Source organism: Myotis myotis, unplaced genomic scaffold, assembly GCF_014108235.1.
Source record: "Myotis myotis isolate mMyoMyo1 unplaced genomic scaffold, mMyoMyo1.p scaffold_m19_p_2, whole genome shotgun sequence".
Classification (NCBI taxonomy): Eukaryota; Metazoa; Chordata; class Mammalia; order Chiroptera; family Vespertilionidae; genus Myotis; species Myotis myotis.
In genome coordinates this window covers 1,181,940-1,200,191 of record NW_023416324.1, presented here as the reverse complement: position 1 = coordinate 1,200,191, position 18,252 = coordinate 1,181,940, and the positions used below count along the sequence as shown (strand labels likewise).

Here is an 18,252-nt window from a genome sequence, read left to right as displayed (position 1 = left end):
CAGGCCCCATTAGTTAACCTCGCTTTCCCCTCCGTGACCCCATTTGCTGCATAAGAACGGCCCTGGCAGGGTTTCCAGCCCCGGTTGGCACGGCTGGGGCGCGGGGCTCTGGGGTGGAAGCAGGGCTCTGTCTGTCTGAGGTTGCCCAGGGCGTCAGCAGGTCGGCCCTCATGGTGAATCTGTCACTTCTCCCAGGAAAGGGGTCCCCCATCCGCGGTCTCCAAATGCAGCCGAACCAGGGGGCGCAGGGAGGTTGGGAATAGGGGAAGGGCCGGACCAGGGAGCCGACCTGCCAGCGGAGGGTGGCAGGGAGTCCTGGAGGCCAAGTCCCGGACTCTCGGAGTCAGGGCCGGGCTCAGAGGCCGCCAGGGCGCAGGGGTTGCCCACACTCGGCCTGGACTGCTGATGCTTCTGGATTCGGGCTGGGCTGGGGCGAGGTGCTCGCTCAGCTCTGAGCAGGAACACCGTGACTTCCCCTTAGAGCCAGATGCAGGGGCCCAGGCAGACGTGGGGGTGGGGGGTGGGGGTCCGGGTGGCCCCGGCAGCGGCAAGAGAAGGAATCCCAGTAGCGGACCCTCCCACCCCCCACGGGCAGCCGCGTGGCCCCTGCGCGCTCTCTATCGGAGGAAACTTTTCGCGCAGCCCCCTCCACCCCAAATCGGCTCTCCGGGTCTGCTGGGCTCACTCTTAACCGGGTCGGAACCGCGAACTGTTTCGCATGCCATCCAGTTACCGTGGCAACACCATCCGGCGGCGCCCGGCGGCGGTCCAATCGGAGCCCACGGCCTCTCCGGGCCTTTCCCAAGGTGAGACCCGGACGGACACGCTGAGGACGGGGAAGGGGCAGCCGGGGCCCCGCTCGGTGACGCCCCGGCCGGCACAGCCCTGCGCGGCGAGCCCGGCCCCCGCGAGGCGGGACGGAGAGCGACAGCCTGGGCGGACAGGGGACTCGGGCTCCGGTTCCAGGGGCGGGGAAGCGGGTGACGTGAGCCGGGCCAGGCGGGCGGAGTTGGGACCCGCTCGGGGAGGCGGGGGCGAGCGCGCGGAGAGGCGGACGCGCGGAGGGAGGCGGCTCTGCGGCGGGCGCGGTGGGCACGGGCGGCGGGGCCCGGGATCCCCGCCCGCCTCCTCGGCGCCGCGCCGCCGCTGCGCGCCCCCACGCCCCGCGCTCCACCGCGCCCTCGCCCCACGCGCCTCGGTGCCCGCCTCCTGCCCGCCTCCCGCGCCGCGGCCGCCGTCTGCAGAGCGAGCGCTCAGACGGAGCCCCCGCCAACTTGAGCTGTGCCGACCGCCACGCTACCCTGACCCGGCGGGGCGCGGACAGGACCCGCGCGCCTCCGCATCCCGCTTCGCCCCCGTCCCCGGACCGAGCCGACCCCTCGGCGCGGGGCTCCGACTGGAGGCGAGAGACACGCACTGTTCGCGGCGGCGCTACCCGGCCTCCCTCCTGCCGCCCCGGAGGGCGAAGCCGCGGCTCCTCCGACCACCGACCACCGCCGCGCGGCCGCAGCGCCCGAGTGCGCCCCTCCCCGGCCGGTCGCCCCGTCCCCGCGGGCCTCGCCGCCGTCTTCCCGGGGCTTCCCCAGAGGGGTGCCGGTCCGCGCCCCGGTCGAGGATGTGCGCCCCCGCGGGCCGCCCAGCCTGAGCCATGCGCCCCCGCGGCGGCGGCGCGCCGGCCGGCATGGAGCCCCGCGCGGCCGCGCTCTGACTCGCTGCGCCCCGCGGCCGGCGGGCGGCGGGCGGCGGGCGGCGGCGGACCGAGAGCAGATACCGGCGCCGCGGGACGGAAGCCAGCGGGATCGGAGCCGCGCGGATGGCCGGGGCGAGCGAGGTCTGAGCTCCGCTCGCTGAGACGTGACCATGTGGATTCAACAGCTTCTAGGACTCAGGTGAGCGACCGGCCGCGCAGGTGCCGGGGCGCCGGGCCGGGCGGAAGGGCGCTTTCTCAGGCTGCAAATGAAGGGGCCCTCCCCCGCCCCCCGCGAGCGGCTACGGGGTGGCCCGGGAGCCGGGTCGGGGCCCCAGTCCGGAGCTCGGAGCCCAGCGCTCCGCAGGGAGCGGCCCGCTCTCCCGGGCTCCGAGCGTCCGTGTCCGGGCAGGGGCGCGGGCGGCGGGCGGCGTCAGCCACGCAGTGTCCTGGCCGCCCCTGCGCTGCCTCCCCCGGGCCCGGAGCGAGGCGCCGGCCGCTGGGCGCGGCGGGCCGTGGACCCGGGCCGGGGGCCGGGGCGGCCGGGAAAGGCAGAGCCGCTCGCCCCGGGCGAGAGCTCGGCAGGCGGAGTTTGAGGAAAGCAAAACAAAACCGCCTCTCAGCCAGTCCTCCCCCTCCTCGGGCTCCCGGGCTGAGCGGGGCCTCCGGGGCTTCCAGCTGCCTCTCCAGCTGTTTGCCGGTGACCTCGGGCGCGACGGGTGCGCACAGCTGGCGGGCAGCTGGGGCAGGCGACGCGGGGGACCTGGGGGAGCGCGGGCGAGCGGTCCTCCCCGCCCCCATCCACAGACTGAGACGCCGGGGCGCGCCCTGGGGCTGCTCTGTGTCTGGGACTCCGGGGTGAGCTGGGAGGGACTTGAAGCCTGGAGCCCGTGGTGGGGGCGGGGGTGCCTAGAAAGACCCCTTTCCGCAAACTTTGCCCGCCTGCGTGGGCGCTCGGGCTCCAGCCTCTGCCTCTGGCGGCGTAGGGCCCCGCTGGGCACAGTGGTTCCCTGGCAGGGCAGGAGCCCCCGAGCCATCACCCTCTGACTGGGGGCTCCGCGGAGCTGGTGCGTTTGGGTCCCAGGTCGCCGCCAGAGCCGGGAGGACAGAGGTGGAGGCGGAGGGCGCCGGCGTGCGGTTCCCAGTCCGTCCACTGGGATGCACTGCGCTCCCGCGCTGGGGAGGGAGGCGAGCTGAGCCCAGCCGGCTGCCAGCCGCCCCCACCGCCACCGGTCACAGCGGGGGGGAGTGAGCCCCAGGGAGGACCGAGTGGCGTCCTGGTTTTGAGAAATGAGAAGAGGACGAAGCTCGCCAAGTGCCTTCTAGCTGCCCCTGGTAGAGGAGACGCTGCTCCATCCCGGGGTTACGGCTGTTGACAGCCGCGAGTGAAAACTGTCAAACGTGGTCATTGGCCTTTTTCTGGAAAGCAGCGTCCCTCCTCCAGGAGCCCGGCTGGTCTCATTTGCCGCCTGGGCGTCAAGAGGTTAATGGTGAGGCGCCCGCGTTGGTATTGGCTCAGCCTGAACCTCTGTGTGTGCTCGGACTAGATAAGGCTCTGGACGCAGACGAAATGGACCAGGAGGCTTTGTCGGTGACCCATCCAGGCACCTCGCCCTCTGCCTCTGGGTCTCAGCCAGCACCAGGGCCTGGGGAAGGATCTGGGGGTCCCCGTCGGGCCCCTGAGCCCCTCTTGAGCCGCGGCGGGGCCCCTGAGGACTGTGCCGGCCAGTTATTTGCACAGACATGTTTCCATCTGTGACAAGTTGCCAGGTTGAGAGCTGCGTGCATTTTGATGAGGGAGAGGAGCGTCGCTGCCGCGAAGGGAGCTCTGTGGGCTCAGGCTCCACCGGCCGGGCCCCTCCAGCACCCCGAGCGGGCGCTTCTGGGGAGGAGAGGGGGGTGGTTTGCTTTAGGAAATAGTTCTGTGGGCGACGTTGAAGTTTGACCTTTTGTTTTCTCCCTGAGCGGTGAGCACGGGATTTTCTGGAAGTGGGTCTGGAAGGACGAGCTGTCACCTGTTCGGGAGGCTGACAGGCGAGAGCGCTGTCATGTGGGAGCTGTCCCCTCCCCCCAGGGTCTGCGGGCTCTGCCTCCATCAGGCACGGGACCGCACCTGAAAAGCACTCTTCCCTTGCTGTGAGCCGCCACCCTTGCCTGGTGCCTGGCCCAGGTGGGACGGCCTCCTGCTGGCCGCGGAGCCTGCCTGCTGTGACCGGCCCACGGAGCCCGGAGGCAGAGCCCACGCGGTGGCACCTGAGCGAGGGGCCCTGGGGGCTCAGGTTCTGCGGGTTTTGAGCAGAGCCCTGCGGGGAGCCATCCTTCCAGGCGGGAGACATTCGGGGTCTTTTCAAGCCGGTTTTGTGCCTTTTGGGGGCGGTGGTAGCAAAGCCCGCAAGGCCCTCCCATGCACAGGGACGCAGGCGTCTCCTGGGGGCTGCCCCCGTGCGGCTGCCCTGGATGGAGCCGCTCCGTGAGCACCAGGGGCATGGGGGGTGGGGGTGCTTACTCAGCAAGCGGCACCGCGAGTTAGGCTGCGGGGGGCGGGGGGCGTTCTGAGCTGCAGACCTCCACGCGCTGCTTTGTCAGGGGCTCCTGCACCCAAGGCTTTTGGCAGTCGTCCTCGGGAGTTCAATGGCGAGCCAAAGTCACGGCTCCTTCCCAGCCCTGCCCCTTGGAGCGGCTGTCTGTCCTCCTATGGGAGGTCCTGGCCCCTTCTCTCTGGGAGGCCCTGGGGTGTGGCCGTGGTGGGGGTGGGTGCGTGACAACATCCTCTCTTGCTCTGCCTTTGCGGGGCACTTTGCCGCTCCCCAAGCACCCGGGGCCCCCGTGAGCTGGCTGTCAGCAGCCCCCCTTGGAAAGGCCCCCGACGGCTGGGGCTGTGCCTGGGCCTCGGAGGACTGACGGGTGGACGCCCCGTCAGCAGGCAGCCCTCCCGGTGACTCTGCCTACGGCCCAGTCCAGATGCTGTTTCCAAGCGGGTTGCAGGGCGAGGAGGGGAGCGTCACGGCTGTGGCTCCGATCGGGACAGTGATGCTGGGATGAGTCGCCATTTTAGGAGGCAGCTCACATCCTCCCACCACGTGGGCGCACCCCTCCCCGCACACCCAGCCCCACCCAGGGGATCCATGTCCGGGCGGAGGAGGGGGTGGAGGCTCCTGCCGTCTGTCCCTCCTGCTGATTTATTCGAATCACCTGCTTCCTGCCTCCTGTGCTTCCAGGATGCCATAGGTAGGGAGCAGTGCCAACAGTCCAGGACCCGGCAGCTCCAGGCCTCCCTGCCCGCCCTCTGGTCCCTGGACAGGGAGGGACTGGCTCTTCCCGACGCTTCCTGCCTCCTCCTGGCCGGGGCCACTTGGATGATGGTGGGAACGGCAGCGCCCAGCCCTGGCCTCAGTGCCCCCACCCACGGGCCTGGGCAAGGTGTTGGCAGAAGTGGGCTGGGTGCGTGTCCGAGTCCCGCATCTCCTCGGGCTCTTTGCGTGCAGACCACAGGGTGCCCGGAGCATGTGGGCACAGTGCGCCCTGGGTCACCCTGAAGTGGGCAAAGGCCGGACCCCGGCCGACCCATGGGCACTGCGGGGCCTCCCGGGGCCGGGCTGCTGTCTGGGGTTACGTAAGAGTCGCCTGCCTTCTGCGTACGTGCCCAGCGGCCTGCAAAAGGTGACAAGTCAGTAGAGACGAAGCTGATGTAAAGATGAGCTGGAAAAGCCAAATATATCCTTGATCTAGATTCTTCCGTTTCAAGTCTGGCTCGCGAGGGTTTCTCCTGCCGCTGCCAGTCAGACACGGGGGAGACGGGCAGGGCCTGCGGAGCCCATGGGCCGTGCAGCCGCTGGACTCGCCTCTCTGAGACCCTTCCAGGAACCCAGAGCTGGCGCGTCAGGGGCCGCCCGGCTGCGGTTACATAACTCAGACGGGCTCTCCGTTCATAGAAAGTCTGAGGCTGCGGCCGCCCATCAGAGCCCCGGGGCCCTCGGGTGGGGCCCTGGCTCCCCCAGGGTCCATCCACATCGGGGCGGGGTCACACCTGCCGCCTGGGGGAGGCCTGACTGCTGGCTCTCTGCACCCCAAAAATCAGCCAGGGGCCAGGCTGCTTCAGTGCCAGCCGGAGCCGCTTCCAGAGTGCGAGGAAGGCTGAGCCCCTGCCCCATTGGGGGTGTGGGTGGGGGTGGGGGCAGAGGGCCAGGGGGGCAGGGCAGCTGTGCTGGGCTTAGGCTCTCTCTTTGGAAAGCGCCTCAAGATCTCGCCAGTGTGGCTCAGTGGCTAGAGCGTCGGCTTGCAGACTGAAGGGTCCCGGGTTTGATTCCGGTCAAGGGCACATACCTTGGTTGCGGGCTCCGCCCTGGCCAGGGCCCTGGTCACGGTGGGTGCAGAGGCAACCAATGGATGTGTCTCTCTCACATGGATGTTTCTCTCTGTCTTTCTCTCGCTCCCTTCTACTCTCTCTAAAATCAATGAGAAAATATCCTCAGGGGAGGATTCATTAAAAAAAAGAAAAGAAAGAAAAGAAAGGAAAGCACTTTCCTGGGGTTGGTCATTGTCTCCGCTGTGGCCCTGAGCTGGACAGGGCCTGCGGCTGGGCCCATGGGGGCAGGGGAGGGGCTCAGGCTGGCGGTTGCATTTCCGCTGAATGTGGGCAATGGGCAAGGTGTCCCCTCCTTCCTGCCACCCTCCCACTGGGGAAAGGCTGGTGGCAGCCACGCCGGGCCCATCTGTGCCACGGCCTCCCCGGCCCGCCGTCCCTCTGTCTGCCTGTCCTGTCCCCTCACTAGGACTTCTGCCAATTGTCGCTTTGTCTCGGGGGCCGGCCACGGAGGGCCGTCCTGCCAGGCCGCGGCCTCTCTGCCCGCCCACCGTCCCAGCCCCGATGGGCAGCCGCCTGGCGGTGTGGCTGCTGAGGGAAGCCAGGCTGGGCCGGGCGCGACCTCAGCGGCTGCTGGGTGGCGTGGTGGCAGCTCCCAGACCTCGCACCTGGCAGTGTGTCCGCTGGGGGCCCGGGGACCCACAGGGGGGCTCCTGGGTGGAGGGGAGCCCTGGTCATTGGGCGGGACTGTGTCTCGTTCTTCATCGCCTCCTGTGGGGAGTGGCAGGTGCAGAGTGGCCACGCGGGAGCTGTCTGTGGGTGAGGACATGTGTCCTCGTGGCCCGGGGCTGGCTCTATCCAGCCTGTCCTTGTGGTCACTCATCCCTCACTTCCCTCTGCGACCGGGGAAGGCAGGCCAGCCAGGGCCAGGCGGAGTGCAGGCCCTGCTCCGACTCAAGCAGATATTTCACTTCCTCGCCCCGGCTTCCCGGTGCTCTCACTTCCACCGTTAGAGACTCGTTCCTTTGGCGTGAGGATAGGGCTGTAGCTGGAAGGCAGACATGTTCGGGGAAATGATGCCCTTGAACTCTTTCCGTCGTGATTGGCTCAGTAGGAGCTGGAGCACCCAAGGTTCTGGTCGGTCCATGAACCCGTGGGTGGGCAGGTGGGGGGATGGGCGGAGGTGAGCAGCAGGGAAGAGAGAAACTGCCCTGATCGCTGCTGTGCTCACTGCACTCGCGCTGTCCATTCATGTCCGTCCTTGTGCCTGAGGACACCCCACCCTGAGCCCACGCCTCCCACTGTCCATTCATGTCCGTCCTTGTGCCTGAGGACACCCCACCCTGAGCCCACGCCTCCCACTGTCCATTCATGTCCGTCCTTGTGCCTGAGGACACCCCACCCTGAGCCCACGCCTCCCACTGTCCATTCATGTCCGTCCTTGTGCCTGAGGGCGCCCCACCCTGAGCCGAGGCCATGCGGACCCAGGAATGGGTGGCTTTCTGTCCCGCGTGGAGGGGAAGTGTGTGGGGGATGAAAATGCTTGTATCGGGTGGAGATGGCACTGTCCAGGAGAAATAGGACACAGGCCACATTTGCATTCAGAAAAGCTTCAGCAGGCACAGGAAAAGAAATAATAGCAACTGAAATCAACTCTAACGAGGTACTTCCTTTAACCCAAATGGTAGTAATGAGGATTAAATTTATGCCCTGACCCTGGGCTGGGCCCTTGGATCAGGAGTGTGATTTATTCTCACGATAACCCGACTGTGGGCTGCACCCCGGGGACTCCAGCCCGTGGGCTCCCGGCCGTGCGGGATACCCCCCGTGGGCTCCCGGCCGTGCGGGACACCCCCCGTGGGCTCCCGGCCGTGCAGGACACCCCCTGTGGGCACTCGGATGGGAGAGCAGCTGCTGGTGGAGCCCCAGCCCCACCCTGTCAGCTGTGGCTGCGCTGCTCCGTCGGCTCGGGCTCTGAGGGGCCGGCCTGGCCACAGCCCCCCTAATTCAACAATGGGGTGCACCCAGAGCTGGGGTGTGGCCTGGGACAGAACAGTGAGTGGGTGGGGTGTCTGCTGCCTTCTTGGGCCCACGATCTCGAGAGGGAGGACGGTCCCTGCAGGGCACCTCCCACACGGGGATGTAGGAAGTGATTGGGGACCTGAGGCCGAGCGGCCGAGCCCTCTCCCCTGGAACCCAGTCGTCAGAGGCCGCAGGTGACGGAGCGGCCAGACCCGCAGGACAGGCAGGGCCACGCGGGAGGGAGAGCTGGTCTGCGGGGAATGTCCAGGGTGGCCCACAGCGTCCACTGGAGCCCCCTGGGGGCAGACATCCCGTGGCCCCCTTGAGCACACGTGCTCTGACGGACGTGAGGGCGGGGCCTTCCTCGCTCCCTTGTAGCCCCGCACCTGTCACCCACGCTGACCGTCCAGCCACCTTGGGCCCCATGGGGGCAGGAGGGACCGTGAATCACCAGGACCAGGTTTGAATGAAAATTTTTAGGAACATTGTTCCAGAGATAGGTGTGTGTGTGTGTGTGTGTGTGTTGTGGGGAGTGTGCAGTGGGGTGTGTGCAGGTGTGGGGAAGTGGGTGTGTCTGCTGGGCAGTGTGTGTGTGTGTGTGTGTGATATGGGTGTGTGATGTGGTGTTTGCGGGTGTGGTGTGTGAGGGTGTGGTGTGTGCGGGTGTGGTGTGTGCAGGTGTGATGGGTGCGGGTATGGGTGTGGTGTGTGCGGGTGTGGTGTGTGCAGGTGTGATGGGTGTGGGTGTGGTGGGTGTGGTGGGTGTGAGTGTGGGTGCGGGTGTGGGTGTGGGTGTGGGTGTGGTGGGTGTGGGTGTGGGTGTGAGTGTGGGTGTGGGTGTGGTGGGTGTGGGTGTGGTGGGTGTGGGTGTGGTGGGTGTGGGTGTGGTGGGTGTGGTGGGTGTGGTGTGGTGGGTGTGGGTGTGGGTGTGGGTGTGGTGGGTGTGGGTGCAGGTGCGGGTGTGGTGGGTGTGGTGGGTGTGTGCCGGGAGCCGGTCCATCCTTGCTGTTTCAAGGGACCTGGCATATATGGCATACTGTTCTTAATATGTTTGCTCACCTTCTTGGCACTATGTGTTTTAACCAAGGTCTCTGAGAAAGGTTGTTTCCCCAGGTAGGGATTTTCCCCTGAAGTTAGGGAGGGAATAAAACCCCTTAACTAAGTGCCAGGCGGGTAATTAATCACTTTAACTATGAACAATCATGCTTAAGCTACATAATCTTTACTCCCTGGAATGGAGATAAGAAACGCCCTAACCTTTGGAATAGAGATTGATAGGATTGGAATCAACTGGTATAAATACAGATGTAACAAGACAACAGGACACAGAACCTAGACACAGAACCTACACAGAACCTACACAGAACCTAGAGACAGAAGAACTTCGCTGGAGAGAACATGGCAAAAGATCCTGGACAGAAACTGGCCACAGAACCTAGAGACAGAACTTAGAGACAGAACCTGGCTACAGAAGCTGGATAAAACATGGCAAGAGAACCTGACTAGAACCTGGTGACTGAACCTGGCTGGAGAATCTGGACAGAACCTGGCTGGAGAACCTAGCGAGGGAACATGGCTACAGAACCTGGCTGGAGAACCTGGAGAACCTGGCTGGAGAACCTAGCGAGGGAACCTGTACGGAACCTGGCTGGAGAACCTAGCAAGGGAACATGGCTACAGAACCTGGCTGGAGAACCTGGAGAACCTGGCTGGAGAACCTAGCAAGAGAATATGGACACAGAACCTGGCTGGAGATCCTAACCAGAACTTCGCTGGAGATCCTGACCAGAACTTGGCTAGAGATCCTGGCTAGGCTGCTGATCAACTGAACGCTGTCTCCGTGTCATTCCTTCTTCGCCGACTCCGTCCACACCTTTGGGGACCCCTGGACCTTCTGGGGTTGGACCCCAGCAGGTGTGAGCGTGGGTGTGGGTGTGGTGGGTGTGAGTGTGGGTGTGAGTGTGGGTGTGAGTGTGTGCGGGTGGGTGTGAGTGTGGGTGGGGCGGGTGTGGGTGTGGGTGTGGGTGGGGTGTGTGCGGGTGTGTGGGTGTGGTGTGGTGGGTGTGGGTGTGGGTGTGGGTGGGGTGGGGTGTGTGCGGGTGTGGTGGGTGTGGGTGTGGTGGGTATGAGTGTGGGTGTGAGTGTGGGTGTGAGTGTGTGCGGGTGGGTGTGGGTGTGGGTGGGGTGTGTGCGGGTGGGGTGAGTGTGGGTGTGGTGGGTGTGAGTGTGGGTGTGAGTGTGTGCGGGTGGGTGTGGGTGTGGGTGGGGTGGGTGTGGGTGGGGTGTGTGCGGGTGTGGTGGGTGTGGGAGTGCGGATGACTGTGTGTGTGGGTATGTGTGGGGTGTGTGCGGGTGGGGTGTGTGCGGGTGGGGTGGGTGTGGGTGTGGTGGGTGTGGGTGAGGGTGTGGGTGTGGGTGTGAGTGTGGGTGTGGGTGTGGTGGGTGCGGGTGTGGTGTGTGAGGGTGTGGGTGTGGTGTGTGCGGGTGCGGGTGTGGTGGGTGTGGGTGTGGTGGGTGTGCGGATGACTGTGTGTTGTCAGGGAGTTTGGGGGCCAGTGGGTGTCGGAGCTGCACCTCCAGGTGAAGAGACCCGGTATCAGAACAAATTTCTCCCGCGGAGGAAGCCGGCTGTGCTCACGGGAGCAGGAAGCGTGCAACACGCCACAGCAGCACCCGGCGGGCAGTGCGCAGGGGGCACCTGGCCTGATGGGCTGGGGGGGCGAGGTGAGGGGATTTGAGGACGAGCCCTCCCATCAACAGCGCCCCCCCCAGCCTCTGCAAACGCCCGGGGGAGCTGCTGAGTGCCAGGCTAGTGGGCAGGCCTCCAGGAGGGGGCCGGATCTGCCGAGGGCCCTGGGCGGCCCCCGGGGCCCCTTTCATCCTGTGGATCTGAGTGAAGAGTGTGGACGGCAGGATAAGCCCGCAGCGTGGGAGCTCCGCCTCCAGGAGGTGGAGAGCTCGGAGCTGGGAGAGCTCCCAGGGCGACCGCGGCGGAATTCGTTCAAGTGCAGGGACTTCTCGAAGCAGGTTCAGCCTTCGCCTCTGACAGTCAAACCCAGGGAACGTGAGGCCGCTGGAGGGCGGGTCACGCGGCTGCTTTTGGCTGAATCCACGGTGCAGCGTCCTCAGATGGACACACATGAGCTGTGGGGAAGGTTCTGGTGAAAGGCGGGCCAGTCACACCAGTGGCTTCAGGGGCGGCTCTGAGGGGGGGCCCAGCGTCCCAGGCCCCTGCAGGGCATTTCCGTGCTACTTCATGGAGCCCCTGGTTCAGGTTGGAGGCGGGGGATCCCCGTGGGGAAGTGCTGTGGCAAGAATTAACACGCTCAAGTCGTTTATGAAGCTGATATCACCCTGACAACAAAGCCAAACAGACAGCCCAGGAAAAGGAAACTGGAAACCAATATTGTTTGTGAAAATGGACACCCCCCCCCAAAAAAAATCTATAATAATAAAAGCGTAATATGCTAATTCGATCCAACAGCCGAAACAACCTTCCGGAAGGAGCCGGGGCTTCGAGGGTGAGGCAACCGCGATGGCTGGGAGGGCTGAGCCCCTTGCGTGAATTTCATGCATCGGGCCTCTAGTCCTTAATAAAATGTTAGCAAGTACAATTCGGCTGTAAAAAGAAGTATATGCCAATGGGGTTTGGTCCATGGATGCAAGGATGGTTCAATATTCGAAAATCCATCAATGCCCTCTAGCCTATGGAAAGGCTAAAGAAGAAAAATCATAGGATTGTATGCACTTGATAAATGCAACGCCCGTCTAGGATACGAACTCTCCGGAATATCAGAACAGAAGGGCTCTTAGCTTGAGGAAGGGCATCTTCAAAGGCCTTCGACTAACGTCCTACTCAATGTGGAGAAATTGGAGGCTTTCCCCCGAGGTCCGGGGTGAATCGAGGGTGTCCACTCCCCCTATTATTCAAAATAGTGCTGGAATTCTAGCCAGCGTGATACAGGAAGAAAAGAGGTAAAAGACACCAGAAAGGAAGAAATGAAACTGTCTGTATCTCCGTATTTGCTGATACAGACAGATGATATGATTTTCTACACAGAAAATCTCATGTAATCTATATAAAAAACCCCCCAAGAACTGCCTGGCTGGTGTGGCTCAGTGGTTGAGCGTCGACCTATGAACCAGGAGGATATGGTTGGGTTTACGGTCAGGACACATGCCTGGGTTGCGGGCTTGATCCCCTGTAGGGGGCGTGCAGGAGGCAGCCGGTCCATGATTCTCTCCCTCTCTCTCTTCCTCTCTGAAATCAATACAAATATATTAAAAACAAAACAAACGAACAAAAACAAATGCCCTGGCTGGTTTTGCTTAGTGGTTGGCGCATCAGCCCACCGACTGAAAGGTTTGATTCCGGTCAAGGGCATGTACCTTGGTTGCAGGCTCGATCCCCAGCCCTGGTCGTGGCACATGCAGGAGGCACCCAATCGATGTGTCTCTCTCACATCGATGTTTCTCTCTCTCTGTCTCTCCCCCTCCCTTCCACTCGCTCTAAAATTCAACGGGGAAATATTCCTCAGGCACAGATTCACCGAAAACTCCAGCTAATGCTTTCCAGTTCTGCCAGAGATTAGCACGGGTTATCTTTTTGGCGTGTGTGTGTGTGTGTAACCTCTTTGCGGACCTGGAGTTGGATGCAGTAGCAGTTATGGGGGATGTGAAACGGGGGAGGGTAAAACAGTGACGTTCTGAAATATGCCGGTGGCAACTCTGCCCCAGTTTTCAGGATGCAGAACACAGCACGCGCCCCGCGGAGCCGCTGATGCCGTGAGCTCCGCCGGCGGTGACAGTAACGAACGACCGGGGCCGAGTTCCTGTCCGGGTCCGCACCACCCAGGCCGGCCCGGAAACAGCAGCCTTTCTGGGCCCGCCCGCCCGGGCACGTGGCACGTGGGCGGCTCCGAGACCGTGCCCAGCGGGAGCCAAGCACCGAAGCAGAGGCTCCGCTTCCAGCTCGGCAGGCGGGCTCGGGTGTGTGAAACTGAACGTTAGTGTGTGGCTTTGCTGTTCGCCTTTCGGTCTTTATGACGAAAGTGTGCGTGCGTCTCTGTGTGTGCATGTGTGCCTGCGTGTGCAGCCATATGTGCATCTGTGCGTGCATCCATGTGTGCATGTATGTGCGTCCGTGTGTGCCTGTGTGTGCGCATCCGTGTGTGTGTGTTGTGTGGGAGCGCCCACGTGCACACACGCTCCATAAGTGCTGTTGAATGGAGCGGGCAGTGCGCTGGGAAGCTGTGTGTTGGATGGTCTCTGGGCATCAGAGCCAATGAACTAGACCCGTCGCTTCTCTTTCTCCTTCCTCCCCGTCCAGCTGGGAGGCCCCGGGGCCACCAGGCCCTCCCATGGCCCAGGCTCAGGGCTCAGTGACCCCGCACGTCTCCTCATCCCCGTCCGTCCTCCGGAGCCTCCTGGCAGCCCTGAAGGCGGGCGTTGTTGCTCATTGTACAAAGGAGGACACTGGGGCTCAGAGAGGTTCAGTGACTTGCCCAAGGCCACACAGCGAGCTAGGGGCAGAGCTGGGGTTGGAACCGCTTTCATGGACGGCAAGGCCCATGCACACGGTTCTCACCGTCCCGTAGGGCTCCCTTCTTTTATGTGAAATTTGCTGCTCACTCCCGTAAGTTACACATTGCCCTTTTGGGGGGAAAATAAACCCAAATAAAATAAATCAAAAACTCAAAGGCCCCAGCTGCCGTGACGTCAGAGCACCCTGTGCGTCCAGCGCCCCGAGGTCGAAGGCCCCCCAGGCACCTGCGGTTCTAAGTCGGGGGGGGGGGGTGTCCAAAAGGAGATTATTTTGCCGCCGAGAATGAACGCGGTGTCACACAGGGAGGAGACCATCTGTGACACAGATACTGTTATTCAATCTCGTTAATAATTAAAAATAAACACGCCGCTAATTCCGGGAGGCCCTCCTGGGAATGCTCGCGAAATTAAACTGTGGGAGTGAATGAATGGTCACATTGAGAAAGTCGGGGCTAGGTGTCAGAATTCTGGGTAAGAGGACGGCCCACCGTGTGAGCGTGTGTGCGTGCGTGTGCCTGGGCGTGTGTGTGTCTATCGAGGTATAATGTATCTACTGTAACATTCACCTGCTCTCAGTGTCCCATTCAGTGATTTTCAGGGAATCTACCGTGTGTGTAGCCGTCACTGGTCCAGATTTAGGACATCCCCCCCCCCCCCCCATCCCTCGTGTGACTAACAGTCCCATCTCTGCCTCTGCCTCCGCCTCCAGCGGCCACGCCTCTGGGGTTTGTCTCAGACTCGCGTCTTCCGGTTCCTGTAGATCGAGCCGGTGCCACCTTTGCGGTCTGGTTGGCCTCACTGTGCGGCTGCCCTTGAGGGTTCCTTCCTCCCAGGTGCCCCCTTTCTGGATCTAGCGCAGCCGGTCTCCCCGCCTGCCGGGGGCCGGGGCTGGTTCTCCTTCAAGGTGTGGACGGCGATGATGCTGTGAGCATCGCGGGCGAGTCTTTGCAGCCACGGGCTCACGATCCCCCTGCCGCCTGGTGCCTGACCGCCACAGCCCTGGACGCCGCGGGGTCACGAGAGGCCCGGGCTGTGGTTAGCCTGGTGGGAATGGTGGGGGCGGACCTCACAGCACCGCCAGGGGGTGGGCCCCTAGCTGCCTCCCTTTTCCAGAGGAGGCACAGAGAGGCTGAGTGACTTGCTCAAGGCCACACAGCAAACCGGCTCCAGGGTCTGTCCTCCCATCCGTTTGTCCTGCTCTTCCTGGTCTGGAAACACACGGCACTAGATGTGAAGGTTGGGACACACCTAAGGTCCCGGGAAGCCCTTCTTCCCTGCCCCCCCTGCCCCCTCTGCCGCCCCCCCCTCGTCCCCCCCTCCCCCCCGTGTGTGTTCAGCTGGGAAGACAGGGGAGTGAGGCGGGGAGGGGAGGGGCCTCAGAGCCAGGGAGCCAGCAGACCTGGAGTCGCCGCCCTGGGCAGGCCTGGGACCTGGCTGGTCAGGCGGTCATTGCTGGGCCCCGTGGAGGGTGACCAGAGACACCGAGGCTGGAGCTCTGGGCCAGGTCCTGAGGAAACCCCGTGGGGAGGAGCTGGGAGCCTGCGGCCAGCGGCCCCGTGGCTGCCTGTCTGGTGTCACTCACAGCCACTCGGGAGAAGCTGGCCCAGGACCACAGGGGACAGCACACCCCTTTCCTTCTGTCCCCTCCTGCACTCGCCCCTCCCTCAGACCCCCTCCCCCAGGCCCGAGCCCCCTGCCTCCCCCTTAGAGAAGCGCGCCCCCTCCGGCGATGCTGGTCACCTGCCCACATGACACGGTTACATTGGGAAGAGCCCCGAGATGCAGGGATGAGTCTGCAGCCCCGAGTCCTCGTGGAACTTTCCAGGAGGAGAGGGGAGACTTCGGGGACTTTGTTCTCTCTCCGGGAAGGCCAGGAGGGCCCTGCACGCCCGTCCACGCGTGGTCCAAGCGTGTGCCATACAGCTAAAGCCTCTGACAGGGGCTGGGAGGGCTGCCACTCTGTGTGCGTCTGTGTGTGTGTGAGTGTGTCTATGTGTCTGGGTCTGTGCAGCGTGTGTCTGTGTGTGTGGAGGTGCATGTAGATGTTGTATATGCCTGTGTATGTGTGTCGGTGTGTGTGTGTGTATGGAGTGTGTACATGTGGGTATGTATTGGAGGTGTGTGTGTCTGTGTGTGCACGTGTCGTGGGGAGTGGGTGTATGTGTATGTGCATGTGTGTGTGGAGGTGCATGTAGGTGTGTATTGGAGGGGTGTGTGTGTGTGTGTGTGTGTGTGCGCGCATCTGTACAGGTTGTGTGTATGTGTGTGGAGGTGCATGTAGGTGTGTGTGTGTGTGTGTGTGCGCGCGCACATGCACGTGTCGTGGGGAGTGGGTGTTTGGCATCAGTGCCCTTGAAAATCACCAATTAATAAGTTTGTGTCCCTTCATCCATCATCTGTCAAGCAGTTCAAAAACTTTAATTAACAAACTCTCCCACAGCCCTCCAAGGTCAGGAAATGTCATTAGCCTTATTTCACAGACGGGTAAACTGAGGCAGAGCAGGGTGAAGCAATTAGTCTAGGGTAATGCCGCGTCAGCACAGGGCGCGGGGCCTCCCAGAGGAGCGTGCGCAGCCGCGGCAGCTCCGCCATCGGCCCCTGTCCTGGGGGGGCACCCAGACAGCGCGGCGCCCTGTCCTCTGCTGTGTGGGTCCCGGGCCAGGGCCCGCCCGGCACCGTGGCCAGGCCTCTCCGGGCCCTGCCTGCCCTTCACTCCCCCTCCCTCCTTTCCCGTGACAGACGGGGTCCCTGGCAGCTCCGAGAGACGCTGGGAAGGGTGGGCCTCACCCCTACCCTCCATACCCCCCCCCCCCCCCCCCCGCCCCTCGGCCTTCGCAGACTCTCTTATACGGGAGTTCCCGACCCTGCGGAGCCACGAGCCGGGAGAACGTGTGTTAGGGGCCATGGGCACATTGGGTTTTATCGGGGGGACCGGACCCAGCCCGGGGCACAGCACACATTACAGAACATGGCCCTTCGGAAGGGGGACCGTTCCCGGCATTGAGCGCACACGGCTTTTGTACGGCCGGGAGGAGGGTGGCTGCGTGAGAGGCACAGCCGGGGCCGCGGGCACCGGTGACAGCGCCCCTCCCGTCACACAGGCCTCCGTGTCCGGGGCCGAGGACCAGCGGGGAGGAGGCTGCACCGAGAAGCCGCGGGTCCTGACTGTCCACTGAAGGGGGATCGGGCCGGTCGGGGCGGGTTAAACCGGTGCCGCAGGATGAATCTCATTCTCTGTGGCGTCTGCCTCGGTCTCCCCGACCTCAGACCCGAGCCACGTGGTCTACACACGCCCAGCTGACGTGGATCTTTGTGGCGGGATCCCAGCCGGGCCCGGGGGGAAAACCTGGCACGTGGAGCCCGTTGCTGGTTCACTGAGCAGCATCCGGCTGGCACCGAGGCGTGATGCCCGCCTGGCCACCGGCTCCCAGGAAACCGCTATCCCCCTGGGCACCGCTGAGAGCCACGGGCGGAGTCTCGCGGCCCCGCTCCTCTGTCTGAGTTTCCCTGTCCCAGCAACCCACTGGGCTACGTGGTCGGGAACACGTGTGCACCGGGAGCCTCGCCCGGTTAGCGCCCCTAAATCCCACTGCGGGACCTCAGTGGCTGGGACCCCTCGGGGAACACAGACACCTGGTCAGACAGGCCAGGCTGGGTCTCAGAGACCCTCCCAGCCAAGGGCAAGGCCGGACCTCCCTCACGGGTTAAACCAGGGGTGGGGGCAAGGCCGGACCTCCCTCACGAGTTAAACCAGGGGTGGGCAGACTTTCTGACTCGAGGGCCACAATGGGTTCTTAAACTGGACCGGAGGCCGGAACAAAAGCATGGATGGAGTGTTTGTGTGAACTAATATAAATTCAAAGTAAACATCATTACATAAAAGGGTATAGTCTTTTTTTTTTTTTAGTTTTATTCATTTCAAAGGGGCCGGATCCGGCCCGCGGGCCGTAGTTTGCCCGCGGCTGGGTTAAACCCTTTATTGCCCATCGTGCTTCATGCCGGGGTCTGGGGCTCTCCATAACCTCACTGCTGGGAGGGGGTCGCCAAAGCCACCTGCGTGCCCCGAGGCATTCTGGGAAGAAGAGCTGGAAGGTGGGCGGTGGCTTCTCGGTGAATCAGCCGCAGGCCCCAGCGCACAGGGAGGTGGCCGCACGCCGCAGCTCGGCCACCAACCGCGTCTCGTGCGGGACTCGGGCGCCTGCGCTGGAGGGAAGCCGCCCGTGGGCCCGGCTCCGTGCCCTGTGCGGGGCCGCCGGCCTGTGGTCACCCCTGCGCCGCCGCCTCCGTGGCCCGGGGACTCGCGCCTCGCAGATCCGTGCCGAGCTGTCCCCCGGTGCCGCTCCGTGGGCCAGGCTGCCGCCTTGCCCGGTTCTGGTGCCCGGTACCAGCCACGCCCCTCAGCTCCTCAGCTTCCAGGCTCTGGCTCGTTTCCTTTCTTTCTTTCTTTTCCCCCACCAGTTCCCAAAAAAGACCATTTGTGTGAAGGGAGTGAAAATTGAGTTTATTTACGACAAATCCAAACTTGGCAAAGATTTCCGAAAGCGGCCGCTGGCTTCGGAGAGGGTCTGGCCGCATGTCTCCGAGACGGTGCAGTGCAGCTGGCCCGATGGAGGCTGAGCCTGGCCCGGCCGCTGGGCCCGATGTCCACTCTGCACCACCCCTCCCCTCCCCCGCTCCCCCCACCCAGAGACAGGGC

General features: G+C 63.7%; 1 protein-coding gene across 1 annotated transcript in view; it reads left to right on the top strand.

The window, feature by feature from the left end:
• The first annotated feature begins 1,763 nt into the window (after positions 1 to 1,763).
• The window catches only part of AJAP1 (adherens junctions associated protein 1), a 78,387-nt gene continuing 61,898 nt past the window's right edge, over positions 1,764 to 18,252 (top strand). The window contains exon 1 of the mRNA XM_036352643.1: positions 1,764 to 1,889. Within this exon, the coding sequence (XP_036208536.1) occupies positions 1,861 to 1,889 (29 nt within the window). The 5' untranslated portion in view covers positions 1,764 to 1,860. The remainder of the gene's footprint in view (positions 1,890 to 18,252) is intronic.